The sequence below is a fragment of the Marmota monax genome, unplaced genomic scaffold (genome assembly GCF_021218885.2).
Source record: "Marmota monax isolate L192 unplaced genomic scaffold, Marmota_monax_Labrador192_F-V1.1 WCK01_AAM20220418_F8-fsc00112, whole genome shotgun sequence".
Taxonomy (NCBI): domain Eukaryota; kingdom Metazoa; phylum Chordata; class Mammalia; order Rodentia; family Sciuridae; genus Marmota; species Marmota monax.
Genome location: NW_026692073.1, coordinates 1118377 through 1145869, shown reverse-complemented (window position 1 = coordinate 1145869; position 27493 = coordinate 1118377). Strand labels below are relative to the sequence as shown.

At 36.3% G+C, this 27493-nt stretch overlaps 2 protein-coding genes across 3 annotated transcripts in view; one reads left to right on the top strand and one right to left on the bottom strand.

Moving 5' to 3' along the window:
• The window catches only part of Cdkl2 (cyclin dependent kinase like 2), a 37235-nt gene extending 33969 nt beyond the window's left edge, over positions 1–3266 (top strand). For both annotated transcript variants that reach the window (XM_046458700.2, XM_046458685.2), the window contains exon 14: positions 1249–3266. The gene's annotated coding sequence lies outside the window, so the exon portion shown is untranslated. The remainder of the gene's footprint in view (positions 1–1248) is intronic.
• Positions 3267–17675: 14409 nt separating this feature from the next.
• Odaph (odontogenesis associated phosphoprotein) lies at positions 17676–26107 on the bottom strand. Its single transcript, XM_046458421.2, has 3 exons — positions 26041–26107; positions 18959–19091; positions 17676–18817 (listed from the first exon to the last, which is right to left on the bottom strand). The coding sequence occupies exons 1-3, from the start codon at positions 26105–26107 to the stop codon at positions 18736–18738; spliced, it is 282 nt and encodes a 93-aa protein (XP_046314377.1). The 3' UTR covers positions 17676–18735.
• Positions 26108–27493: the final 1386 nt, after the last annotated feature.

Sequence of the window (27493 nt, the reverse complement as noted above, 5' to 3'; positions counted from 1 at the left end):
AAATTTTAAACCTGTTGGAATGATAATTTGCTAGATTACTTTAAGCAAGTCATTCAATGTTTAATATCTCATTAACTCTGTAAAATACGATATTGTAATAAAATGCCAGGTTCCTTTAAATTTTATTATTGGAATTCATCTGTTAATCTCCACAAAGCATTTTGAATATCTGTGATATCAAAGATCACTTTCCTGTGAAGTGAAAAAAGCTTAAATTTTAATTCTTCATTTGCACAAGCCCTTCCTAGACCCAGGGAAAGGGCTTTGCAATGTAGTGGCACCCCCATTCTCCACAAAAAAAAAAATTTAACTCGGCTTCTCCAGAAATCTTCACTATGGCTGATTTTAAGACTGTCAGCAAATGAGTCTCTACGAAAGAGTTCAATGTAGATAAATTTCCTATTTTCATGTTGCCCTATTTTACTTGGCCGCTAGCCTGGAAGAAATCAGCATTCCAGATGCTAGACACCCCCTTACTAGTTTTTCACAAATGTATCCAGTATAGTAGTTTGTAGAAATGTGTAAACAAGGCCTCTGGCCTTGAGCTGGAGCTTCACAGAGATGTCTACATTTCTAATATAAGAGAAGTTACCAATTGGGCTCCATGGTAAAAGTTGGCAGAGGGAGGAAAGAGAGGGGAGAAGAAGTTCTCCCCTTCTCAGGTTTTGTCCTTGAAGGGTTAACTTGCCCAGAACAGTGAAAGAAAAAGCTGCTTTTATGTGAACTTCTGCAGCCTGAACTTCTGAGTTCCTCCCCTTACATGCTGGTTATAAAACTCTGAAACTACCTGAACTCGGGGTTCAGGGGATTGATTGCTTATAGTAAAAGCTGTCCCCTCTGAACCTGGCTGCAGCCAAATAAAACTGTTTCCTGCTAACTTTGGTGCCTTGCCTTGTCTGTCCCTACAATAGCAATGCATTTATTTGAGTTGGTTCATGTGAACTGTGAACAACTAATTCATGTAAACTGTATAAACTTCAGGCTCTACAAACCTTACATCTCTTTTGTCAAAATCAGTCATTGTTTGCATAAAAGAAGATAATGTGCTATACAAGATAGTTTAGATTGATAGTTATTCTAAAGAATGTTTTTAAAATCTTCTTTTTAATACATATAATCTAGGTTTTCTTAGACTACATAGTACCCACCAATGTTATCAATGTATACATTTTGAGAAAGCGAGTGAGACAAATTAATTTCTAGAAATATTTAATATAAAATATTTGGTGGAATATTCTGTGCTTTTAGATGCTGCTATAGCACTTGAGATGACATCTCCTTGCAACTAGAGTGCTAATATCCTAAGAGGAGAGATTCGTGGTATTCATTGTTTCCTTCTGAACTTCCTGCATTTTCTAAGAAAGTTGCTTTGCAGAGGAAGGAAAGACAAAGACATCCTTCAAATGTTTCAAAGGAAGATTGAACAAGTTCACCTTCCCAACTGTTATCCTGTTACTTTTTCAGTCTGTTGATGCTTGCTATTTTAAGATATAGACAATGAAAGAATAGTAATATGGTTCTTGTTACATGAATGTGAATTTGCTATTAGTAGATTGTGTATTTAAATTACTAAGATTAAAAGTGATTAAAAATGGAGGCAAGAGACACATTATAAAAGGTCATGTTATTCATGCATTTAACCTTGTGTGATCTGTATAAATGTTTACAGTTGAAGAAAATGAAAACAACTCTAGGATCAGTAAAAAAAAATGTTTTGTTTACTTTACCTATAAAAACACTTGAAAATCTTGTTTCTAGGCATTAAGGTGATATGTAACTGCTGTCCAGGAGTGATATATATCATTGGTTTCTGTGATTGTTGTTAATATTCAGTGTATTGTGGGAATCTGGCCTTTCTGCTGATCTAAGAACTACGTTAATATAAATCTGACAGAGAAACTTTTTATTTCTAATGACTCAGTACAGCTGTGGCATTGGTAGTCCTCTGCGTTGTAAAATTTTGGTGCTAATGTTCCTGTGTGAAGGAACATGATTGGAACAAGAGGAAAAGGAGAATAGAGTACTGAACCTTAAAGTTGAATACTGCACTTCTCACTGGAAAGAGTTACACATACGAAATAGGTGATGGGAAGCAGGGTTACCTATTAATCAGGCTGATCACTTTTGTCTAGGCCAATTGCTGTTGAGACTGTAGGGAGGGAATGTCTGTTATTACGGACTCCACTCTTGTCCACTGATATTTTGAGGGTGATATTAGAACCCAGAGAAGTTTCTGTGCCTCAAATGCTTAGGCCTTCCCAAAGCTTTTCTCCAAGGTACATCATCATTTACCACACATTTTGCACAGGTGTGCAACATTTTAGGTGGGAGAGTTAGACCAATTGAGCTCCAGATTCTTGTTTCTAGGATTCCAGTCATGCTCTGCATTTATCATTTTTAAAGAACAGTTGTTAAGGAGACCAGGATTTGAATAGAATTTTTGCCTTAGCCAATTAAAAGTGTGTTGTTTTTTCCTAAAAGCCTTTGACTAGAATTAATCCAAGAATTTAACTAAATTTTTCTTTATTACTCCAAGGAACTTAACATTGAACTTCTGGCCTTAGATACTTGGGCCTCAAAAGACTAGGACATTCAAGAGGAAGCAAAATCAATGGTTCCAACATATAAGTCTATAGGTGATGATTAAATTGATATTTGGTTTTGATTTAAAAGCTTTATTTTTAACCTTTTACCTGGTATTTGACTAGATTAGTATGGCTAAAATGCTGAAAAAAAATTAGAATATCAGCATTAATGATCTTCATACTAATATATTATTTTATTTTTACTTTGAAAAATATTGCCAACAGACTCTACAATCTAGAAAGAAGACAATACTTAAAGTCAGTCCTCAACAACAGCTTATTTCAATGCTATGTTTATGTAAAGAGAAGTGTGAAAATATTAGCTCAATTTCTGAGGGTCTAAGTCATTTACCTTCTAATTCTGTACTCTCCTTAGGTATCTTTTGCCTATTTAAATATCTGTGAAAAAACTGAGAATCATTTATACTCAAGTCTTTGTTGAAACTTGAGGATCATATATGATTAAAACCTTGGCAGAACTATTAAAAAAGATTTTTCAAACTAGGGCTGTAGATACTAAACCAAAATAATCTTTGTTTTCAGTTTGTGGTTATTTACTCTCCCTTTACAAGGATATGATTTAGTTACACACTAATATGAACTATGTATATGTACTAGTGGGGGACAATGGGTTTGCAGTGTATGTGTATGTTTTAAAATAAATAAATATTATCTAACTAAGCTCCATAGGTGGTTTTAATTTATATTTATTTAATTAAGATACTAAAAATTATATATACACACACACACCCAGACCCCACTGTATGGTATTTAATAAATTAGTTTGAAATAATGTTAATTTGTTTTTTTGTTGTTGAAAATTTGAATATAGGGGCAACCAGTTAATTAACTGTATAGCTGGTGATATAAATAGCACAGTGATAAAATAATAAATAAAGACTACCTGGCAAAAGTTATGACAGACCCAGGTTAAGAACCCAGTTCTTCTGATCAAAAATTCCCTGATTGTTTGGGATGCCTGACTTCCTGTTTAAATGGGGATATGGTAATGAGCCCAAAAATAAATATAAAGAATAAAAATCCATCCTTGCCAACAGTTTTGACCACCTTGACAGAAACAAATCCTTCTTTCTCATTAAGAATTTTAACTTAAAAAAAGTATTATATAAGTGATATCATACTACATGTATTATTTTGGAATTTGCTTTTAAATTCTACATTATTTTTGAGATCTGTTTATACTGATACATAGGATAAATTTAGTTCATTCTTACCTACTAAGCATGTGAATAAAGCACCTTTTATGTACCCATAAAAAAAATAAAAATAAATGGGGATATGGAAGATGTTTTTTTTTTTCTTATTTTTTGGTTCACTTATCTTAGTTGTGCTATAATATAAGGCTGCATGTATACTCAGCTGTGAGTCAGACTAGACTGAAAATTGTGGTTGACTTGTTTTTTAATCACCCTGTGTATAAGCAAACCACTGGCAGGGAATTAGAGAACCACCAGAGGACCGCTTCTAACCTTGTAGGCTAGTCTTGGTGAACTGGACTAAAAGAATTTTTCTTTATTGTTTTGTGTTAAGTATGTTTACATTAGGAAGGAGCCCTTAACACTCTCCTATTTTTATAAAAATTATCTTATTATATTGCTTTCTAAAGGGACCTATTGTTTTCTCTTGATGGCATCAAAACATGAAATAACTTGAAAATGCAATTAACAGACAGTTTATCTGCTTCTTAACATGCACTTCTGAGAGGTACTTTGCCACAAATATTGACCTCATCACATGTGTATAACTTGTGATTTAGAGCTATGCGTTTATTGATGTTTGTGGATGGCTGACAGTGAATATATTATACACTGAGAAATTTTCTTTTCCCTCTTTTTTTTTTTTTTTTGTACCAGGGATTGAACCCAGGGGTGCTTAACCACTGAGCCACATCCCAAGCCCTTTTTATTTTTTTATTTTATTGGCTTTGAACTTGCAATCCTCCTGCCTCAGCCTCCTGAGTCACTGGGATTACAGGTGTGCACCACTGCACTGGCAGAGAAATTTTCTTTAAAATAAAAACTCTGCTCAGGAAGCTGCAACAGGAGAATTGAAAGTTCAAAACCAGCCTCAGCAATTTAGCAATGTCTTAAGCAACTTAGCGAGACTGTCTCAAAAAATACAAAGAGCTGGGGATATGGCTTTAAGTGCCCCTGGGTTCAATTCCTGGAAACAAAAACAAAAACAAAACTATCAAGAAAATATCATTTTATTTTGTTTTCAGTGAAAATTAATTTTCCCCACTATATAACCTTATTCAATTATTTCATTCTTTACTTTAGCCTGCAGGATCATTTCCTGTAGAAGCAAGGAAGGTTCAACAATAAAATTTTGGAAAATATTTTGTCAGGTAACATGAATTAATATAAGAAAGAATCAGGGAAATTAAAGTGACATCTCAATTCAGCATGTTTTCTTGTCCTTAGACTAGGGTGGTAGCAAGAACAATACCTAATGTCTCTCCCTCACTAAGTTTTCAATGTCTGTAAAGATTAGGAACAACAAATTATTTACCTATTTCTATTCCACATAATCTAGTACAGTGATTTCTATGTGATAATGGTACTAATACCTATAAAAGTAGGAATATTGTTCAGATTTTATAGGCATTTGACTTTGAAGGTTTAAAGAATTTAATGTCATTTGACAAATAAAAAAGCCATGAGAGTTTGTTGGCATAAATATATAGTCATGATTACTTGGATCTGGAATTAATTTTAAAAATGAAACATTTATTTAGATAATATAAACATTAGGAGCTTAGATTACTGGAGCTCCATGCTTCCTCACTGATTCTAAAGGAGACGAAGAGTTTCTTAACCCATCAAATAAAACTTCACTCATAGATTGGAGCCTGAAGCAAATCTCTGTATGGGTTGGGGTGGGGGTTCAGTGAAGATGGTATGCACTAAGGGGCTCCTGTTAAGTACCCTTGCCTGAATTAAGGGGAGTGAAAGGAAAAGGGATTATGCTGATTGGCTGGCAGCCTATCCATGGACCCACATGACTTGTAGAGCAATAGGGGCACAGAATGGACGCTGGAGAAATCATCACAGTGCTCACCAGAGATGGACTTTTTAAAGCTGCAGAAGGTATGATTCATTTTATATTTTGATTGATTCTGCCAAATTTCCCCCTTAAAAGGCTGTACCAATTTATATTCTCACCAATAGTATCTAAGAAAATCATTTTGTTACATTAGCTCTTATTTATAATTTTCATTTTGGCCTGTTTGATGGGTGAAAATTCATGATCTTGCTTTTTACACTTTCTTGAATTCTATTGAGGTTAAAAATATTTTTTCTTTTTATGTATTTATTGGTTATTTGAATTCCTTCTTCTATGAATAAAAGATAGGAAAGATCTTTGAAAAAAGCAAAGTAGATTTTTGCTTATGTTTTGGAGATTTTGCTCTGTGCATGTTTTTCCTATCCCTGAAAACCTACCCCTAAGGGCAAGTGCCAGGTTCAAATAATACTATTCATATATGTTGCATATGAATATTTATTTTCATATATGTAATATGATTGTATTACAAATATTTGTGGATAAAAACTTATTTTATATTAGTAAATGTGTGAAGAATTTATTTTTGCACGTCTACAGCCTGAAGAATCTATTTTTAATTATACTTGTCTTAAGGAAGGTGGTCAGGTCCCACTTGTTCTGTTGGGTCTTGGGAGGAAATAGGCCAATGAGAAATAAGCACTTTTCCTAGTGTAGAGGGATGAAGGAGGAGCCAGTTCTGCTTGAACAGACAATAATTATTTAGGGAAAGTTATCAAAGAACTGAGCTCTGGAGTTGCTGCAATTGGTCTTCCATATATTCCACTACTCTTTGGGCTCTGCCTGGGACTGCCCAGTGCTGCCATGCCATAATCCAGGAGGGGGCAGTAAAGACCCAGTCACTGTAAAACACATCCATCCCAAGGGAAAAATGATAAATCATGGAATGAATTTTACCTAAGGGTTATCTGTTCCTTTTTGTCCATGTGTCAACAATAGTTTTCCTTCTCCATTATTAAGGGTGCAGTAATTAAGGGGTGATTAATGGTTTGAACCATTAGGAGTGGTCAGGGAAAACTGTAGTAGATAGGCCATTTGGTGGTAATTACCAGAGGAGTGGTGCTCCCTAGTGGACATTGTTAATCCTTCTGGTAGCCCAGGCTCATAGGGATTTACAAAGCATTTAAGGAGCAGAAGAAGCTCAGTGCACTTGACCTCCTCAAGAGCTTCTATGCATATGTCACGACTCTCCTAATTCAGCAGGTAGCCAGTGACACAACTCAGCAACACAGAGTCAGTGGCTGGTAGGAGCCTGGGAGTGCTAGGAAGGAGCTGCAGGCTTCACTGAGAATCCCGAGTAAAAGACAAAGAGGATGAAGAATTATAAAAGTAAATTTGCCTCACAAAATGAAACTGGAAAGATGATTAAGGACAGAGTGGCAAGAAGGCCGATCAGTCCACTTTTAAGAATACTGGTCTTATAAGAGCTTTGAACATCTTTGGAATTAACTGGAAACATGGTTTTCAAGTGTGATATCTAAGTAAATGGCAAAATGTACATCAATCCTCACAATGAATGGAACTTTGAAAATTAGTCCACACGGGCATTAGCTTGCTTTGTTGATTTTGTTAGTTTGCATGGTGCAGCCTGAGATACATTTCCAACCTTGGTAGCACTTGGCTAATACACCTAACTCAGCCATCAATCCCCTGAAATTCTCAATTTGAAAATTTCCCTATTTTTAAGGGAAATTTAATTAAATTAATCCATCTACTTTGTGTCAAAATTTAAGCCCTCAATGTAGCTGTTAATATACTAATTTGAAAAACAAAAATAAGAAAACTGAAGAGGTCCTATAGAAAAGAAGAAATGTTTTGCCAATATGGTTATAGAAGAACTTTAAAAATATTCTGAACAAACTTTCATTGTTAAGACTGTATGAAATCTACCTCTATCCTAAGTGATCTAATTCTGAGTGAAGGAAATTGTGAAAGATATTTCCAAAGAAATGATTTATTATGTGCAGAACATGTAATAAACCTACCATTTAGAACATAAGCCAGGAAGAAGACAAATTTTGTTGGCAGAGTACGTTTTTTTTTTTTTTTTTTGTGCCTGGTGAATTGATATTTGAAGAATAAAAGCGCCATCTTACATAATTAGTTTTCCCAGAAAACTGTGGCCCTCCCGCCAATGCTGGGAATTAAATAAGACCTCATGCATGCTAGGCAAGCACTTTACCACTGAATTAAGTCCCCAGCCAAAACTGGACTTGAATTGGCCTTTAAGGAGAGATTTTACAAAGATAATTGGATGCATATTTTAAAAAACAAACAAGTTATGAAACTGATAATGAAAGTCTGAAAATTACAAAATTAAGTGGCAATTAAATAAAGGATTCTCTGTTTACCATTAAAATCTATCTTCCAACAAACTGCTAAAGGAAATTGTATCTTAAGTAAAACAGAACTTTTTGTTTTGGAATTCTTGAAAGGAGGTTGAAAGAATGTACCTACCAGTGGCCAGTAACTCTTTTATTTGGGAGGGATGTGTGTACTTATTTTTCTCTCAACAGAAATTCTTTTTTTTTCTGGGAGAAGTCTTTCAAATCTTGAGACTTCCCCTGATATGTGTGAATTGATTTGGAAGGAAATAGAGTTTAATATCAGGGAGGTTTAGAAGTTTATTTATTTAACAAATACTTTTTGCATCCCTACTATGTGCAGACATTGTTCTAAGTTCTGGGTATAAAGGAGTAAACAAAATAGACAAAAACCACTGCAAATAAACAAGGTAACTAAGAATATGTTTAGATATTTGAATGTCAATCATGCTAGGATAAAAATAAAACCAGGAACAGGGAACGGAAGGGAGCCTGTGTCTGCACATCTCCATTGGGTGTTCAGGACACCAAGAGGTGGCATATTATGAACACCCTGAAGGAAGTGAGGGAGGGAATCATGTGTATATCTGCAAAGGCATAGGCCCTGAGGAAGAAGTGTGCTTGGTTTGTTGGAGGAACACCAAGGAGGATGGTGTATCTGAAGTGGAATGAGAGAGAGGAAGAGAATGACAGGAGATGAGGTTGGAGAGGAAAGAGGTGAGAATGGGAAGAAAGTGTGAAGTGGGGTTGTGCAGGCCACCCACATCTGTGTCAAAAACTTCTGGATGTAATTGTTTGAGATGGTCCCTTGTATATTAATCATTTATAGTAACAGTTGCCGCCTAATCCATGCTTACCCTAAATGTCTAATGTTGAAATTGAGAAAAGATATTTTCTGTTTAGAATGTGTGTTTTTCTGTTTTTGCGGTTCTCTGATAGCCAACAAGAGAATAGGGTTAAATTTAAAACTTAAAAAATTTCTAGTTCATCAATTCAAGATGGAGGATTAAAGAAAGGTTGCATTCCTAGTTGTTCTGTTACCAGTGCTGGCACAAAATGACGGAGCTGGATGTAAAATTCACAGATCAGCACAGCCTTTATTCGGTTGTGCACATGCATTGGGTGGACCCACTTGCCTGATGGAAAATGAGCCATTGGCCAAAGGAGGAATCTGTGTTTATATATGTTACACTGAGAGGTGACTTAATTATTGACAGAGTATATCAATTTGGGCACACAGGAAACAGGTTTGTGAGAATTTGATATTTGTTTTTACTGGGCCATGTTTTTACTTGGGAAGAATGGAAGGTCTGGGGTCAGTGTTCAGTGCTTATCTTTTTCCCTTCAGCGTCTCATTTTACTGTCACTGGGAAAGGATTTATTTGGGGGAGGATCAATGAATGCTTTGGCTTCCTCCCAGAGACTGCCATTCTAGGCTTGATGGATATCTCCTTCCCAGGGATTGTTTTGTCACTGGATGATGTTTGCTTCCTTCCCAGGGATTGTCCTGTCACTGGGAAAGGATGTATTGGAAAGGGTCAATGTTACCAATGTGTTGCCTTCTTCCTCACTCCCTCTTCTCAGGCCACGTTATTTTGGGGTTTGTCATTTTCTACATCTTACAACCAGCAAGAGTCATGATCAGCGCACCTGGGAGGGGCAAGAGTGCCATTTAAGTTGTATGGTGCTCCTTCTTTTAAAGGTACATAAGGAGAAGTCGATAAGCTCCTCTTGACTGGGTTTTGATGTTTCAATTGTCCCAGATGGGCAGGGGCTAGATTATGGATTATATGCAGTCACTTTTGGCAAGATAGAGACATATACACTGAGAAATAGGAACTGTCTTATAACATTTCTGGGCATGTTAAAATGGCTGTCCTCATGGTTGCCCTCTTATTAACCTTTACTGTCCCTTCCCTACTCTCCACTGCTTAGCCTTTTCTATCTCAATACGGCTCAGGTTTTAAGCATTGGGAGTACTGATTCTTAGGGAGGGGGGTGAAAAGAGGGATTTCACTAAAATTCAATATTGAACAGTCAGAGTATCTTAGAGACTCAGAAAATCTGGGTATGTTAAGCAAAGAAGAGTACATGGAGGGAAAACACAGAGAAAAACACAATGGACAGATTTGGTATGGAAAAATCCAAGATCAAAAAGGAAGCCTGAACTTTGCTGATCCAGAAGCTCAAATATACATATTTGTTTCTTTTTTCTTATTTTTAGCATTTAAAAATGTATTTATTTTTCCTTGCCTTGTCTTTTGAGGGTTAGAGTTTTTTTGTTTGCATATTTTAGTTTTATATTGTTTTCATTGTTTCTGGGTTCTCTTTCTCTTTCCTTCTCCTGCTAACTGCCAATTTTTGTTGTTCTTTCTTTCTCTTTTCCCTTTGTTTCTCCTATTTTTCCTTCTTCTTCCTTATAACCACCACCTGCTACACTTTTTTACATTCTCTGTTCACTTTTTGAAATTGTAAACTCTTTTATATATTCCTGTCATAATTTATTTTCTCTTAACTGTATTTTTACCATCTTTCAGAACTAATTGGTTTATATATCCCCTGCCTCAGCAAAGCTATTGCAGTTATCACTGCTGTGAATGACATAGTTGATAGTTGTTATTTCCTTTAATGCCAGATCTAATTTATGCTTACTAATTGTTTTTGCTGTTGGCAATTGCTGATCCCACTATTTCTGTTTTTTTTTTTTTGTGTGTGTGTGTGTGTGTGTGGTGATTAACATTGTAAAAGCCATAAGTAGGAAATAAATATTTATTTTAATTCTCTCTCTCTCTCTCTCTCTCTCTCTCTCTCTCTCTTTATATATATATATATATATATATATATATATATATATATATATATACACATATATATATATATTATTTTTGCATTGGTTATTGCTATTGTTTTCCCCCTATTGTAAGGTGTGGGAACCTACAAGTTCACAGGGTAGTCTCTGTACTGAACTAAACTTAACCAAAAGACAATGTACTGTGCTGTACACACAAATTGATGACACTCAATCTTTAGCTATACTTCAATACAAAGAGTAGAAGAGACAAAAACCCAAACTCACATCAGGTCCCAAGTAGAAATAGCTAGGGGTTGGCCCTCAGATCCCACCTATGGATATCTACTGCTACATCAAAAACAGAATTAATATAAAGGCTGTGGATACCACACCTATCTCAATCTAGATCACTCTGGGACACTTTGGCAAGTGAAAAAGAGCCCTACTAAACACCCACACATAAGAGTAGAAGAGCAATTTATCCTAATAGATCCATAAAACCCAGTACAGGAATACAAGAAATATGAAAAAACAAAGTGACACAACACCTTCTAAAGTTTATAACTAGCAACTGACCCCAAAGCTATTGAGATAGATGAAATATCAGATAAAGAACTCAAAAGAATCCAGCACAGAAAAACAATTAGGTGAATTAAGGAAGTCAGTATAAGGTATGAATGAGAAATTTAATATGGCGATAGAAATATTGAAAAAGTTGGTGCTGAGGTTATGGCTCAGTGGTAGAGTGCTTGCCTAGCATTTGCGAAACCCTGGGTTTGATCCTCAGCACCACATAAAAATGAATAAATAAAATAAAGCTATCGTTTCCAACTACAACTAAAAAATATTGAAAGAGAACCAAATAGAAATATTGGAAATGAAAGAATAAATCAAATAAAATGTTCAATTGAAAGTCTAATAGAGTAAACCATTCTGAAGACAGAATGTCAGAGCTGGAAGACAAAGTGGCCAACCTTAAACATTCAGATAACATTAAAGAAAAGAAAATAAGTATCCACTATCAGAATATACAAGAACTCTGTCACAACATTAAAAGACAAAATTTAAGAATCTCTGGAATTGAGGAGGGTTGTGAGATGCAGGTTAATGGAAAAGACAACTTCTTCAGGGAAATAATAATAAAATGTTTCAAACCTTCATAAGAGGTAGATCTTCAAATCCAGATACAGGATGCATTCAGAACCCCAAATAGACAAGACAAAAAAAAAAGATAGAATTTTAAAAGCCTCAAGAGAAAAATGTCAAGCCACATTCAGAGGCAAGTCAATCAGAATCTCTTCTGATTTCTCAGCCAAATTCTAAAAGCCAGGACAGCTTGGAATGATGTATTCCAAGTCCTGAAAGAAAATAACTGTCAATCAAGACTGCTACATCCAGCAAAGCTATCTTTCAAATTCAAAGAAGAAATAAAAACTTTCCAAGATAAGAACAAACTGAAAGAATTCATGACTACTAAACCAGCACTTCATAACTTAAAGAAATACTTCACACAGAAGAAATGAAAAACAAACCCTAGAGCTCACAAATGAACAAATCTCATTTGAAGAGTAGCTAAGCAAATGAGAAACAGGACCAAATTAAACATGATAAATAAATCAAAAAGGCAAGAATTAATAAACATCTTTCTATGATAACATTGAATGTAAATAGTATCCATTGTCCAATTGAAAGACACAGTCTAGCAGAATGAATTAAAAAACAAAACCCAACTACATGTTGTTTGCAAGAGATGCACCTTATAGGCAAAGAGAGCCATAGGCTGAAAGTGAAAGTATAGAAATTGATATATCATGTGAATAGAGCCCCAAAACAAGCAGGAGTATCTACTCTTATATCTGACAAAGCAGACTTCAAAATTAAAAAGAAGAGACAAGGTCTCTCCATACTAGTAAAGGGAACAATTTAACAAGAAGATATTACAATAATAAATATGTATGCCCCCAAAGTGGGTGCAACTAATTACATAAAGGAGACACTACTCAAATTGAAGCCTCAGATAGACCCCAGTACAATAATATTAGATGATTTCAACACACCTCTTTAGATAGGTCATAAACTATGGCAAATATTTTTTGGACCTGAAAAATATTATAAATCAAATGGACTTAACAGAGTTCTAGAGAATATTCAATCCAACAACAGCTAAATACACTTTTTTTTCTCAGTGACTCATGGAAACTTCTCCAAAATACAGTATATTTTAGGCCACAAAGCAACGTTTTTTACAAAAAAGAAAAAAAATCCATATAATTCCTTGCATCTTATCAGATCATAATAGATGAAATCAGAAATTAATATGCAAAACTCTACAGAAACTATATAAACACATGGAGATTGAACAATATACTTTTGAATTACGCATGAGTGATAGAAGAAATCAAGTGAGAAATTTAAAAATTCTTAGACTCAAATGAGAATAGTGATACAATATGCCAGAACCTCTGGGACACTATGAAGGCAGTTCCAAGGAAATTTGTAGGTATGAGTACCTACATAAGAAAATCAGAATGCTCCTAAATAAACAACCTAATGATGCATCTTGAGGCCCTTGAAAACAAAACAAAACAAAACAACACACACACACACACACACACATAAAGATTGATGAAACAAATAATTGTTTCTTTGAAAAGATAAACAAGATTGATAATCCCTAAACCAAAAGAAAAAGAAAACCAAAATTAATAAAATTAAAGATGAAAAAGGAAAAATCACCACAGACATCACAGCAATCCAGCAGATCATTAGAGACTATTTTGAAAACTATTTCAATAAATTGGAAAATCTAGAAGAAGTGGGTACACTTTTAGACAAAGAAAATCTGCTAAAACTGAATCAAGAGGACACAGAAAATCTAAATAGACCAATAACTTTCAAAATGACAATATAAAGTATTATTAAAAACTAATGAGATTGAAGTAATAAAAAAAACTTTCTAACAAAATAAAAAGGGATGGAACACTTCCAAATTCATTCTATGAAGCCAGTATCACACTCACACTAAAATCAGATATAGACACATCAAGGAAAGAAAACTACAGATGAACATCCCTAATGAATTTAGTTGCAAAAGTACTTAACAAAATATTAGCAAATTGTGTTCAACAACATATTGAGATTGTAACCTAACCAAGTTGGTTTTATCCTAAAGTTGCAAGGCTGGTTTAATATGCAAATCAATAAATATAACTTTTCACACATATAGACTTAAGGACAAAAGTCACTTAATCATTTCAATAGATGCAGAGAAGATCTTTGACAAAATTCAGCACTCATTCATTATAAAAACATTGAGGAAACTAGAGATAGAAGGAGCCTACCTAACACCATAAAGGTTACATATGAAAAACCAACCTCATAGTAAATGGAGAAAAACTGAAAGCATTTTCTTTAAAATCTGGAACAGGACAAGGATGTCCACTGTCACCACTCCTTTTTAATATAGTGCTAGAAATTCTAGTCAGAGCAATTATGCAAGAGAAGGAAATTAAAAGGATAAAAATAAGAAAGGAAGAAGTCAAATTATCACTGTTTGATGATATGATTCTATACCTATAAGATCTAAAAAATGTCACCCAAAGACTTCTAGAGCTAATAAACAATTCAGCAAGATAGCAGTTTACAAAATCAACATATAAAAAGAAGTCTCAGTCCATAGATAGCTAGCGTCATTGCTCTGGGCTCTATTGAGGCAGAACATCATGCTGGAAAGCTAAGGTGGGGTAAAATAGCTGGGAACATGGCACCAGGAAGGGGGTGAGGAGGGAGGGAGCAGGGGAGAGGGGTGGGGTGGGGGAACGAGCTGTTCAACAAGGACAATATATATAAAACAAAGGCATGTGCCCAGGGCCACATCCTATCTGCCTACAGTTACTACCCAGTTAATCCCTATTAGGGGGATTAACAAATTGATTAGATTAAGGTTCTCATAATCTGATCGTTTCAGCTCTAAACTTCTTTTCACTTCTAAATTTTTTTTCATTGTCTCTCACTTGGGCTTTTGGGGGACACCTCATATCTAAATTGTAACAGCTATCATAACAACAACTGCATGGTACTGGCATAAAACCAGACACATAGACCAGTCTTACAGAATAGAAGAGACAGAGATAAACCCACACACTTGAATTCCATCTGATACTGGACAAAGTTGCCAAAAACATACATTGGAGAACAGATAGCCTTTTTAACAAATGGTGCTGAGACAACTGGTTATCCATATGAATGAAATTAGATACTATCTTTCATCCTGCACAAAAATCAACTGAAAATGAGTCAAAGACAGAAATTAATTTACTAACTGTAAATTAGTATAACCACTAGAGAAATCAGAACCACCATATAACCCAGCCATACCACTCCTTGGTATTTATACTAAAGAATTCAAGCATCATACTACAGTGAAACTCATAGAAGAAAATGCAGGATCAATAGTCCAGCACCTAGGCACAGGCAAAACTGTCTCAATAAGCTCAGAAAATAATACCAAGAATTAATAAATGTGATGAAATAAAATTTAAAACTTCTGCAGAGCAAAGGAAACAATTAGGGATATAAACAGAGAACTTAAAGAATGGGAGAAAATCTTTGCTAACTTACTATAGTGACTTACCCCTGTTTATAGAAGAACAATTCACAATAGCCAAACTATGGAACTGGCCAAGGTGTCCATCAATAGATGAATGGATGTGGTATATATACAAAACAGTATTCTGCTTAGTCACAAAGAATGAAATTATGCAACTGGAGAACATCATGCTAAGTCAAAAAAGCACGACTCAGAAATTCAAGAGTCCAATATTTTCTCTCATATTTGTAAGCTAGAAAGAAATAAGGAATAAAAAAGGGAGGGGGTTTATGAAAACAGAAGGGGCTAGTTGTTGTTAGTGGTGGTGGGAAGTATATGATACCTCATGCCATCTATTTCTCTGAGACATTAACTCCAGTCAAACTTGTCCTTTAATTAAAAGCTACCTTCCACTAAAATCAATGATATTTGAATCCCAGTTTAGCCAGTCTAGATAATTCATAGCTCTTAAAACCAATGTGAGTTGTTAAAAGGAAAGGTTGATAACGGGGCATGGGGGAATAGGATTTTATTTTTAACTTAATTCAGGGCATAGATAAATTTAAAGTGATATTTTGATGGTGTTTTTTTTGTTGTTGTTGTTGTTTTTGGTTTTTTGGGGGGTACCAGTGATTGAACCCAGCGGGGCTTAACACTGAGCCAAATCCCCAGCCCATTTATTTTATTTTATTTATTTATTTTTCTTTTGAGACAGAGTTTCACTGAGTTGCTTAGCGCCTTGCTATGTTATTGAGGATGACTTTGAACTTGTGATCCTTCTGCCTCAGTCTCCTAAGCGACTGGGATTATAGGCTACTGTGCCTGGATAATGGTGTTTTTAATAATGCCTTTTATACTGTCATTTTGAAATAATGTCAAACTATAGAAAAGTTGTATGTGTAGTACAAAAACTCTCATATACACTTTACTCAGTTACATTAACTGTAAAAACGTTTTGCCGCAACTATTGGTGTCTCGCTCTACTTACCTACCTATCTACCTACATACACACATACCTGCTTATCATTTAACATCATATATATTGTTTCTGAATAATCTGAGATTTAATTGCAGAATGTACTCATTTACCTCAAATACTTCAACATCTATTTCCAAAGAACAGACGTTCTCCAATAGAATTATCAAATTCAGAATTTTAACATTGATATAATACTATTTTCTGATATCTAAGCATATTAAAAAATTGCCAGTTTTTCAAGTAATACCTTTTATGGCAATCTCTCCCTCTCCATCCCACCTCTAAGATCTGATAATCAAGATTCATGGATTGTTTTAGTTGTCAAGTTACTTTAATCTCCTTTAACCTTTGTCTTTCATAACATCTACATTTTTGAAAATGCCAGTTTTGAAAATGTCCATCAATTTAAGTTTGATGATTGTATTTAGATTATGTGTTGGAGTATAATTATAACTTTAGATTTACATGGTCTACCACACCCTTCTACCCAACCGCCATTGTTTCATAAACAGTTTTATGTTAGAATGAGCTCATTTGAGAACTGAAATCATTTTGAGGCATGACTGAAAACACTCCTGACTCAAAAACCTGCCAGGGATCACTGTATTTTAAAAGCAAAATTTCTTATCTAAAGTTACAATACAAAACAAACATTTTTCTTCAGTCACAAAAGCAAATACTCTGTGTGTATGTGTGTGTGTTTGTGTTTCTGGAAATTGAATCCAAAGTTTTGCATGTGCTAGGCATGTGCTCAACCACTGAGCTACATCCCAGGCTAAGCATATACTTTTAATTGCAAGTGTAGTCTGCTTCTTATATAGACAACTCTATGCATGTTTCAAGATGATAGATGATGGAATTTTTACTTAAAGTTATTTTGAGAAAGGATTTACTATAAAACACTATAACAATAACCTGCTTTTTACAACAGACTCAGTGATTGATGCATTAAACTTGTTAATCCATTATTAGTGTGTCTCATTTTACCTGAGGCTTATATATCACATAGCAAGGCCTCCCAAGAGGCTAGATTTAAGAACTGCTTAAGTTTTTAATTGCAATCAAAGCTAGGTTGTTTTTGGGCAGTTGGGAATTTGTGAGGGCACCGAGTACACTGTTCACTGTGAACGTGGCAAAATAAAGAAGAAGGGTCAGAAAGGGAAAAGGGATTCAAACACTAACTTCATCTGTCTTTGAGTTTGCCCAAAGATAGCCCTTTTCTGGTATGTCCCCACTAACCAAAAAAGAAGGCAGGTGAGGTTTATTTCAAAATACAGTTTCTGGATTAGAGTGTTTAAATTTGTTTTTATTTAAACCTGTAAATTTCAAGTAAATATCTCTTCTTATAAATAATATTTGCCATGAAGTGAGTGAAAGAAATATCTTTCTTCTTTTATCATTCAATATAGCGAGGAAACACAGTATGATTTTTTTTTTAAATCTCTCTCTCCTTTTCCTAGGCATCCATTCCCAGAATTCTATTGTCTTGTGTTATTTCTTTTTTACTTTGTAGCAATAGTAGCAGCAGTTCTTGAGAGGAACAAGTAAGTCATTGGCCATATATGCAAAGCACAAGTTCCTACAGGCAAGATGAGTGGCACAAACAAGAGGTGATATTTTTCAGTTAAAAAAAAAACCAGCCAATGAATGCAATCTGATTCATTTCTCAAATTGCACCTGAGAACACAAATTTCCATCACTGAGTGAACTTTGTCTGCAGAGTTCCTTTAATCAAGGCATTGAGCATGGGTCTGTGTTGAAAGTTTGAGGAAAAATTTTTCAACTAGTGTTTATATTATGACAACAAAAGAAACAGTAAGATACTTATAAAATGAATCACATCATTTGCTTAAAAGTTAACATTAAGATAAATTTGGAAACTTCAGTTAAAAATAATTATTTGAGCTAGATAATTCAGTTTATGATTATAAAGTATTATCTATAGTCCGATTCCCCAAACCTTTTTTTTTGCTTTAATCTTTATAATTTCTTTTAAAGTTCAATTGTTGCACCTTGCAAACTTCACCTAATGAACATAAAAAAGAGGATCTTAATGTCTTCATTTGGTTCATAATTATCCCTTTTTAAATACTCTTCACTCTAATTTAGAAGAGGAGTCTAGTTCAGTTGGAATCTTGGTATGAATAGGAATTATTGGAACAGCCCATTTGAAGATTTTGTTTTCATTAATTTCCTGTAGGTTAATAATGATGTAGTTACTGTCCTATTTTGCAAACAAAAACAACTCAAATCCAATATCTTCATTGATGACAATTTCTAGTCAATATTATTTAGTTTACTTTATCTTCTAATCCAATAATTTTGGTTTTGAAAGAGATAGCAAAAATATTTTCATGTTTTTGGAGGCATTGGCTCTTTTTGCTTCAGTATATTTTGGCTTCTCTTTTCTCTCTGCTTTCTTCAGATGAACTTTCACTCTGGAGATTTCTTCCAAGGAAATATCTACGAGAATTAAGACGACCGTGTGGCCAGGGAAATGGCTGGAAGTGGAAACGGTGGTTGCACCTTGGAGGGAGAAAATGTCTGTTTTGAAACCCAGGATAGATTCTAGGCCTTCTTTGTGTAATACGACTGAAGGGATATTTGGGTGTCCTAGTAATGGGCTGGACCCTTGTTGTCGGATTCCTCGTGGTGGGTGGAGGGGTGAGTGTGAAGATCTGGCAGTCTGTAGGGTTTATATGTTGTGAGCCTCCTGGTGGGGTGACAACCTCTTCTTGTCCTGTAGGGAGGAAAATAGGAGTCAGAAAACAGGCCTGGTAACAGAAGCAGAAGCAAGATAGATCCTTGAATGTGGGTGCAGGGGAGAAACAAGAAATAGAGATGTCTTGGAGCATGTTGGAAACAAGGTCAATAAAATGAAATGTGGGTACACCTTATAATCCAGCATTTCCACTCTATGGAATTGACCCAAGTTTTTATTTGCAAAAGTTTGCAAAAACAAACAGAGAAAAAAACTAGTTCAAGGATGTTCATAGCAAACTTTTTCATTATAGCCTAAACTTGGAAACAATCCAGGTGTCCATAAATAGAAAGGTCAAATAAACTGTGTATATTCATACAATGAAAAGTACTCATTGTGGAAAAGGAAAATCTACTAATGTGCACAGTAATATAGATGAATCTCATGAACATTATGTTAAGCAAAAGAAGTTGGACACAAAAGAGGATACATATTGCAAAAGAATACAGCAAGTGAAACTGTGGTAAAAGAGTCAAATAATATTGAGCTCAGGGTTAGAGTAGGAATTGTTTAGTGGAAAGAGTAACCAGCAAACTCTCAAAATATTCTGTATCTCAATCTGGGTGGTTTTCTAAATGGAGCTATCTACGTCTCACACATATACACACATACATATAGATGTGTAAGTATTCACATACACACATATAAATCTCTATACATGATGTATGTTTGCACACATACACATATATGTATGTATATATAAAATATAATAAGTATAACTTTAAGATTTGTGGAATTTATTATGTGTAAATTATAACAAAAAAAGAAAATTCATGAGGAAAAAAACTTTTTTAATGTTAAGAATATAAAAATAACATTGAAATTTCCTTTTCCCTGCTCAGTCAGTAAAGTCATTCCTTAGGAAGGGAGGGGCATCTATAAGCATCAGAAGAAAGAGTGCTGAGGACCAGGACGCAATTCATTTTTAAGAAGAAATTTGGGTTAAGTTCCAGCTTCAAGGTCTTCCCTTGACTAAATCACCTATCAAAGTTGGCAGTGAAAAGGAAGTTTTCCTGTAGTGAATAGTTTCTTCACTTCTGCAGAGGCTCACCCACACAGGCCTGGGAAGGAATGCCAGGCATGGGTGATGGAAACATGAACCACCACAGGAAGCTGAGAGTGCAGAAGCATTTAAGAACTAGATTCCCTCGTTTCTGGGCTGTAGTGGATATGCTTACATAGTTCCTGTGCCCATAGTTCCTTCCAAATACTGTCTTATCTACAACCTCTGGAAAGGTCCATCTTTCACACCTTCTGACTATGGCTGATTGGATTGTGGATAGACCCTAAACTAATTTATTGGCTAGTCAATGATGAATTGGATCCTCCCTTGAGAATTAATTATAGCAAAAAAGACATAGTGAAAGCTGTTACTGGAAGGCAGGGGCTGGAGTGTCAGGCTTTGGCCAGATGAATGATGAAAAGCATAGATGCCAGGATGGATACAGAAGTAGTGAACTGGGGAAGGAGAGAGAGAGAGAGAGAGAGAGAGAGAGAGAGAGAGAGAGAGAGAGAGAGAGAGAGAGAAGAGACTATATGGTAACAGTGCTTGCTGATGGGACTAGCCTTGGTTCTTGACTTTCCAGGGTTGGTCCCTCTGAGGCTCAGCTGACTATACTTAGGTTCTTGAAGATATCCTTATAATGATCACTCCACCTCCAACTCTATTCTCTCTGTTTTATTTATTTTTTGGTACTGGGGAGTGAACCAGGGTCTTGCATGTGCTCATGCTCTACTACTGAACTCTTGCTCTACTCTTTTTAAAACTAGCTTGAATGGGTATCCATTCCTTGAATAAAATGCCAACCCTTTCCCCATACCTAGTCAGTATATTGAATTGTAATCCTGTGATGAAATTAGACTAACAAACTCACTTTGAGCTTCATAAGATGATTAAACCCCATATTACTCTTTGTGATAAGTTTTGAATCTTTGTGACATGAAAACTTTCTACCCAGAATCTAGTCAGCAGGGGAGATGCCAGCCTCATTATTAATCCCTATTTTGACATTGTGCTATAAAATGAAGCTTAACTAGGCCTTGAACTCTGCTATTTATTAACCACTCCAGCTGTAAAACAATCAACATACCTGCCCCTTGGGTCCATCTCATTTCTTGAAACCTGAATAGGCTGTGGGATGTCCAGTAGTATCTAGTGTTCTCTTCTGGGAATTCCCAAGGATTCAAAATCAAGGAACAAGCTTGCCCCAACTACGCACCCAAGAATGTGGGCAAGACCATGTAAAATGCATTCTTCTAGCAAATTACACACAGAGTCATTATCTGCTTGGTAGCACATGTATTCTAAAATGTGGGACCACAGGGACTGATTTGGGACCCCATTACATCTTACAAAGTAAAGGAAGGCCACACATCTGAGTGATATTTTTCATGATTCTACCTTTGGCTGAGTTAGCTCTGTTCATTATTCTTTTCTTTATCCTTGTTCTGCACTGTTCCTACTGTCTTCATAATCTTTGCTATCTCCTCAAATCTCCTTCAAAATTTTCATATTTGAAGAATTATCTGTACCTTTATCTTTAAAATTTTTTTTTATTTACACATTTTTTTTTTTTAGTTGTTGATGGACCTTTCTTTTACTCCTTTATAGGCGGTGCTGAGAATTGAACCCAGTGCCTCACACATGCTAGGCAAGTGCTCTATCACTGAGCTATAATCCCAGTCGTCTCTGTACCTTTCTAAGTAGATAATTTAGCTTCATATTGCAGACAGAAAACTGAGGTGCTCTGCCATGAACTTTGGTTCCTAAATCTTCTCTTTAAAGAAAAATCTATATGCTACATAACTATTTAATCCTTTGGAATCTGACTCTGAATCTTCCACTCCACCAAAGCTACTTTGGAAAAAGTCATCAATAGTCCTGGGCTTCTAAAAAGTTGGTTTCAGGTGCCTAAAGAACTATTTTCTGCCCTACTTTCCTGGAGTTCTTGTTAGAATTCCAAGTTTGGTCTCATCAGGGAAGACTTCCCTACTTGGAGCTGCTGAATGTCCCTGGCAACCTACTTGCATAGCATCCAGTGAATCCACTCCCATAATACACATCAATCGTGTGATTACCATTCAGTGGTAATGGTAATCCTGTTCCAATGAAATATCTACGTGAATATCTTGTAGACGGCAGTCTCAACCCTAGCCCCATGCCTGCAGTAGAACTGAACTGAGCAAAAGAAATCTATTTCTACAATTGGAAAAGTTACCATGTTCCTACCTCTCAGGGACAGCATGATGATTAATAAGCATTTGATGACATGCCATCAAAGTACTGAATGACAAAGATGAGAGTTTTCCAAGCGTAATGAGACCAGAGTAGGTCAGACATTTGATGTACATTACAAACATGTCAGGAGGCAGAGAACATAGTGTTGAAAAGCTTGGGCTCCCTGAGTTTTGTAACAGTGTGACTATAGACATATTCCTTAACCTCTATGAGTTTTTTTCCTTATTTGTAAAATGGAGAAAATAATATTACTGTCTCATAACTTGTGAATTTATCTAAGATGTATAAAGTGTTCAGAGTATTGCCTGACACATGGTATACATTTAGTGTTAGCTATTATTATTAATCCTGAAGATTATGAAAAGATTCTATTAGCATGAGCTCCATTTTCTTAGGCCCATCTGGTTATATCTCATAGATAATCTCTGCATTAAGGACAGGACAAAAGAATACAGATTAATAAGAACAGGCCTTCACTGGGCATGGTGGCACACATCTGTAGTTCCAGTAACTCTGGAGGTGGAAGCAGGAGGATTGCAAGTTCAAGTCCAGTCTCAGCAACTTAGCAAGATCTTAAGCAACTTAGTGACACCCCGTTTCAAAATAAAAAGGGTTGGAGGTAAGTTCAGTGATAAGTGCTCTGGGTTCAATTCCCAGTACCAATAAATAAATAAATAAAGGACTTCCAAGTCAAGAAATAATTGTTGACTCACAGTCACTGCCAATGTCCTTAGCACCTAGAATAGTTCCTGGTTTACAGGTGTGTTCAATAAAACACTTGATGAGTTCAATGAATTGTCGAGCAGACACTGAATTTTCCTCTGATATTTTTGTGGCACTCAGTGTTTAAATCAAGTCTCAGAACATTTGATATATTTAAATTTTAGCATAATTTGAAAATCAAAATATTTCTTGGAATTTGGATATCACTTTTAAATGGGTTTATTATTGTCTAGACATGAAATTCATAGCATACCAACAACCAGCACTTTTCAAAAAGGGTAATGAGGAGAAGATCTTTGTTATAATTACCTCTACTCTGTGGTTATTTGGGCAGACAATAGCTGGTTTGTAGTGAACTATACTGGTTCTTAGAGAAGTAAGCTTTGTACTTGGAGTTTAAGTATACAGTATTCCATTACAGTGCACTTGGATTCTTAGAAGAATTCTCATATGCTTTCAGAGTTGAACCTAAAAGAAATATAAGTTCTGTGTTTATTTAATTTTCTCACGATAACTGCAGCTCCATTCATTTTGTGGATTCACAAAATGACTGGCTATTGTGGTCAAATCTGTAATTTTAAAGATATAGAATTTGGAGCCCCAAGGGTGTTCCACAGGCCTCTTTCAATTCTGTGCTGTAAGTCAAGTCATTTCAACAGTGTTCAGGTTACCGTGAGAGTTGCTGTGCACATACAGAGACGGTAAGGACGCAGCCCTGCACCAAAGAAATGCAGTGATGCTGCAGATATCTAGATCTGCTCTGCAGAGTGGAAAGCTGAATGTATGTGAGTGATGTACAGATTGCTTTAAGAATTCAAAGGAAAAAAAAAGAATTCAAAGGTATATGTGTGTGTGAGTATGAAAGAGAGAAAGAGATTGCAATTTTTTAAAAAAAGTTTTTTTGTAGTTATAGATGGATAGCATGCCTTTATTTTATGTATTTTTTAATGTGATCCTGAGGATTGAATCCAGTGCCTCACACATGCTAGGCAAGTGCTCTGCCACTGAACTATATGGCCTCAGCCCCAGAGATTGCAATTTTAAAATTATGTGTCTCAAGAAAGATTTTGTGAAGGTGAAATTAGGGTGGCATTTAAATGTTGAGACTTGAAGCAGAATTTCAATAAACAGGTGTGAAATCAGGAAGAGGGAGCAGCCACAGCCACTGCCATGGAGGAGAGAGAGAAGAGGATAAGTTTGAAGAGCCACACGTGACCCTGTCTGGTAGACACTGAATACGTATAAGTGAATGACAAACAGGAGCCAGTGCTGGGATAGAGTGAAGTTAGATGGGAAGGTCTTCCCAATTCAGAAACCAAATCTCCCGTTTCAATTGATATCTTTTATTTTATTACTTAGTTATTTATTTTTGTGTTACTGGGGATTGAACCCAGGGCTTCGCACATGCTCTCTAAGCACTCTAGCAACTTAGCTACATACCCAGACCTTTTTGAATTCTATTTGGAAACACTAAATTGCTGAGGCTGGCTTTATACTTGCTGTCCTCTGCCTCAGCCTCCCAAATCATTTGGATTATAGGCCTGGGCCATTGTGCCTGGCTGTCTTTTATATATGACTAAAAAAAAGCTCTAATGTCATTATAAGTTGTTTACATATTTACAAAGCCTCCTGAAAAGTGGAGAAGGTGACAAAATTGTCTCAATGATTACAAATTACCCATGAACTGGAAAGAAGGTGGTAAATGGCTACTTCTGTTTTTTTTCTTTTTTTTTTTTGTTTTCAGGAAGGTAGTACCAGGGATTGAACTCAACGCAGGGTTCCTTGACCACTGAGTCACATCCCCAGCCCTATTTTCTATTTTATTTAGAGATAGGCTGTCACTGAATTGCTTAGCACCTTGCTTTTGCTGAGGCTGGCTTTGAACTTGTGATCCTCCTGTCTCAGCTAAATCTGTTTTTTAATGCCTCTTTTACATATTACTTTTAGTAAGTAATAACTGGGACTTTGCCTTGGGGATTGGGAGCAAGTGATATTTATAATCTATGTCTTCTGATGGGCTGAGTTTGTGCAGAGATTGGTAAGGGAATCTCTGGGTGTCCTACAACCAGCTCTGAGGGCTATACCCATGTCTAATTTGTCATGAGCAAGGATGTTGTTGAGGGATGAGTAGGGTTTGGCTGAGCCCCAGCAGAGATCCCCAGACTAGGGCACAGGAGGGGGTGAAGCGCTCTGCTTGACTCCATTTTCTCCTCCCTGAACAGCAACTACGATGAACTGTATGTGGGGAAAAAAATGCTAAATTTAGGGCCTCCAGGATCTCTTCCTCCTTCCTTTCCCCTTTTTCTTTCTTCTCTCTCCTTCCCTACGGGTGTGTGTACACACCAATTCTAAGGCTCAGGTCACCTGGAGATTTGGTAGTGGGTGACCTGAGCCTTAGAATTGGTGTGTAGAGAGAGAATTGAAACAGTGGAGAAATTAATCTCAAATGATCCTAAAACTTGTATTCACCTCAAGAGCACCAAGACACAGATCACTAGATATGATTAATTAAAGCAATTAACAGAGACTGAACACCAGCCTTGTACAAATTACTGCACAGCTAGAGATGGAGAGAAGAGGACAGCACTGCAATTCAAGGTAGAAATTGTTAGCTTCATGACAATAATGAGTGCTTGTGCAGTTTTTAGTGTGAAGAGCTTTTCACATACAAGCTCACCTGGTCCTTTCAACCCCCATAGCAATGCATGTTATTAAGACAGTCAATTCACATAGAAGGAGTCTGATGCTCAGAGAGATTTCGAGTATCAAAGTCACAGAGCTAGAGCTGAGATTAGGATCCAAGTCTTCAGATGATAAAATATATCATTCTCTTTAAGCACACAGGCTGATGGAAGCAGATATAAACATTTTCAGCTTATGGGAATGTGTAATCACAGAGCCAGTTTTATCTTTTCAGATGGCTTATTAATTAATGGGCCCACAGGAGAATAAAACCCAAACCCTTACCTTCTGCCACAGCTACTACCAACCAGCAGACCAATGACCAGGAGGAGAAGCAGGGTCTGTGAGCCATGGTTTCTACCTTGAGCTCTCACTGCCTCCAACCCCAATGTTGCTTTAAATGGGAGTTGGTGAGTCACCAGCAGCCTGATTCAGGTAATTTGCATTTGCTTAGTAGACCACAGCTATCTGGGCCTGTGGTGTGAGGGCAACAAATCCGTAAGGACATACCAGACAGTATGTATCAACTAGAAGTGTCTTGTTATGACAGCCAAGCATCATTCATCATGCCTTGATTTTGGACAACCACATCCTTGCTATCCTTTTAATCCCTCAAATCTACTCCCATGGTGGTGCCTTCTCTTTATCCGTGTGTGTGAGTCTTCCTCTGCAGGAGAAGGGAGCTGTCTAGGCAATGCTCAGCACTGCTTCCCACTCTGGAGCTGACTGAGGGCGGAGGGCACTGTCCTGGGGCTTCCTGACCCAGTGGGATGGGGGTGTTAAGAAGCTCTTCTTGTTTCTGACCAGAGTTTATGATCCTTCTCTGCTTTTGTCCAGGATGCAAGGGAAGCATAGTCAGAAAATTATCTATCTTCCTTTGTCTCCATCACAGTCTCTGTTTAAATAACATGGAAACCTGGGAGCATAACTTAGTAAGCTGTCCTTTCAGGTTTCCCTCTAATTCACCAAAATGCCTACAAGATGGACATGGTATATCTATACCTGGTTGATTTCCTGAGAAGACTGTCAGCTGATGGGGGAATGGGAGGTGGTGCTCACAACTGATTAAGAATCTGGACTTCAGAGTTAGAAAAACTCCAATCTTGACTCCTTTTCTTACTAGTGGAGTTGCAGCGGTGAGTCCCTGAGGCCTTAAGTGCCTGATCTGTAAAGTGAGGTTTGCAATTCTGTCAGTTTTCGTTGCTGTAACAAAATACCTGAGAATCAACTTACAAGAAGCAGAAGTTTATTTTGGTTCACAGTTTTGGAAGTTCAGGTCCAAGTTAGTTGGCTCCATTGCTTTGGGCCTGGGGTGAGGCAGGAAGTGTGTGATGGAGCAAAACTGGTCACCACAAGATATAGGGGAAGCAAAGAGGGAGAGAAAGAGGGCCGGGGTTCTAGCATATCACTTGCATCCCTCAGTGATCATTCTTCTATTACTATCTTCCCCCAAAGTTCTACCACCTTCCAAGAGTGCCATAGTCTGGTGACCAAATCTTTAACACATGGGCCTTTGGGAGACATTCAGGATTCAAACTATGGCAAGTGCTTCCCTTAGAGAAGTGTGAATAAAGGGGATAATTGACATAAAGCTTCAACCACAGAGGCAGGCCTGTGAAAGGGAGTGTTTATGGTGGTTATCAAATTATAATAACCCTAATTTATAATTAATTTTTAGGAGGTTATACTTGCCAAATCATCCAGTCACTCAAACGACCCCCACTTTGAGCAGAACATG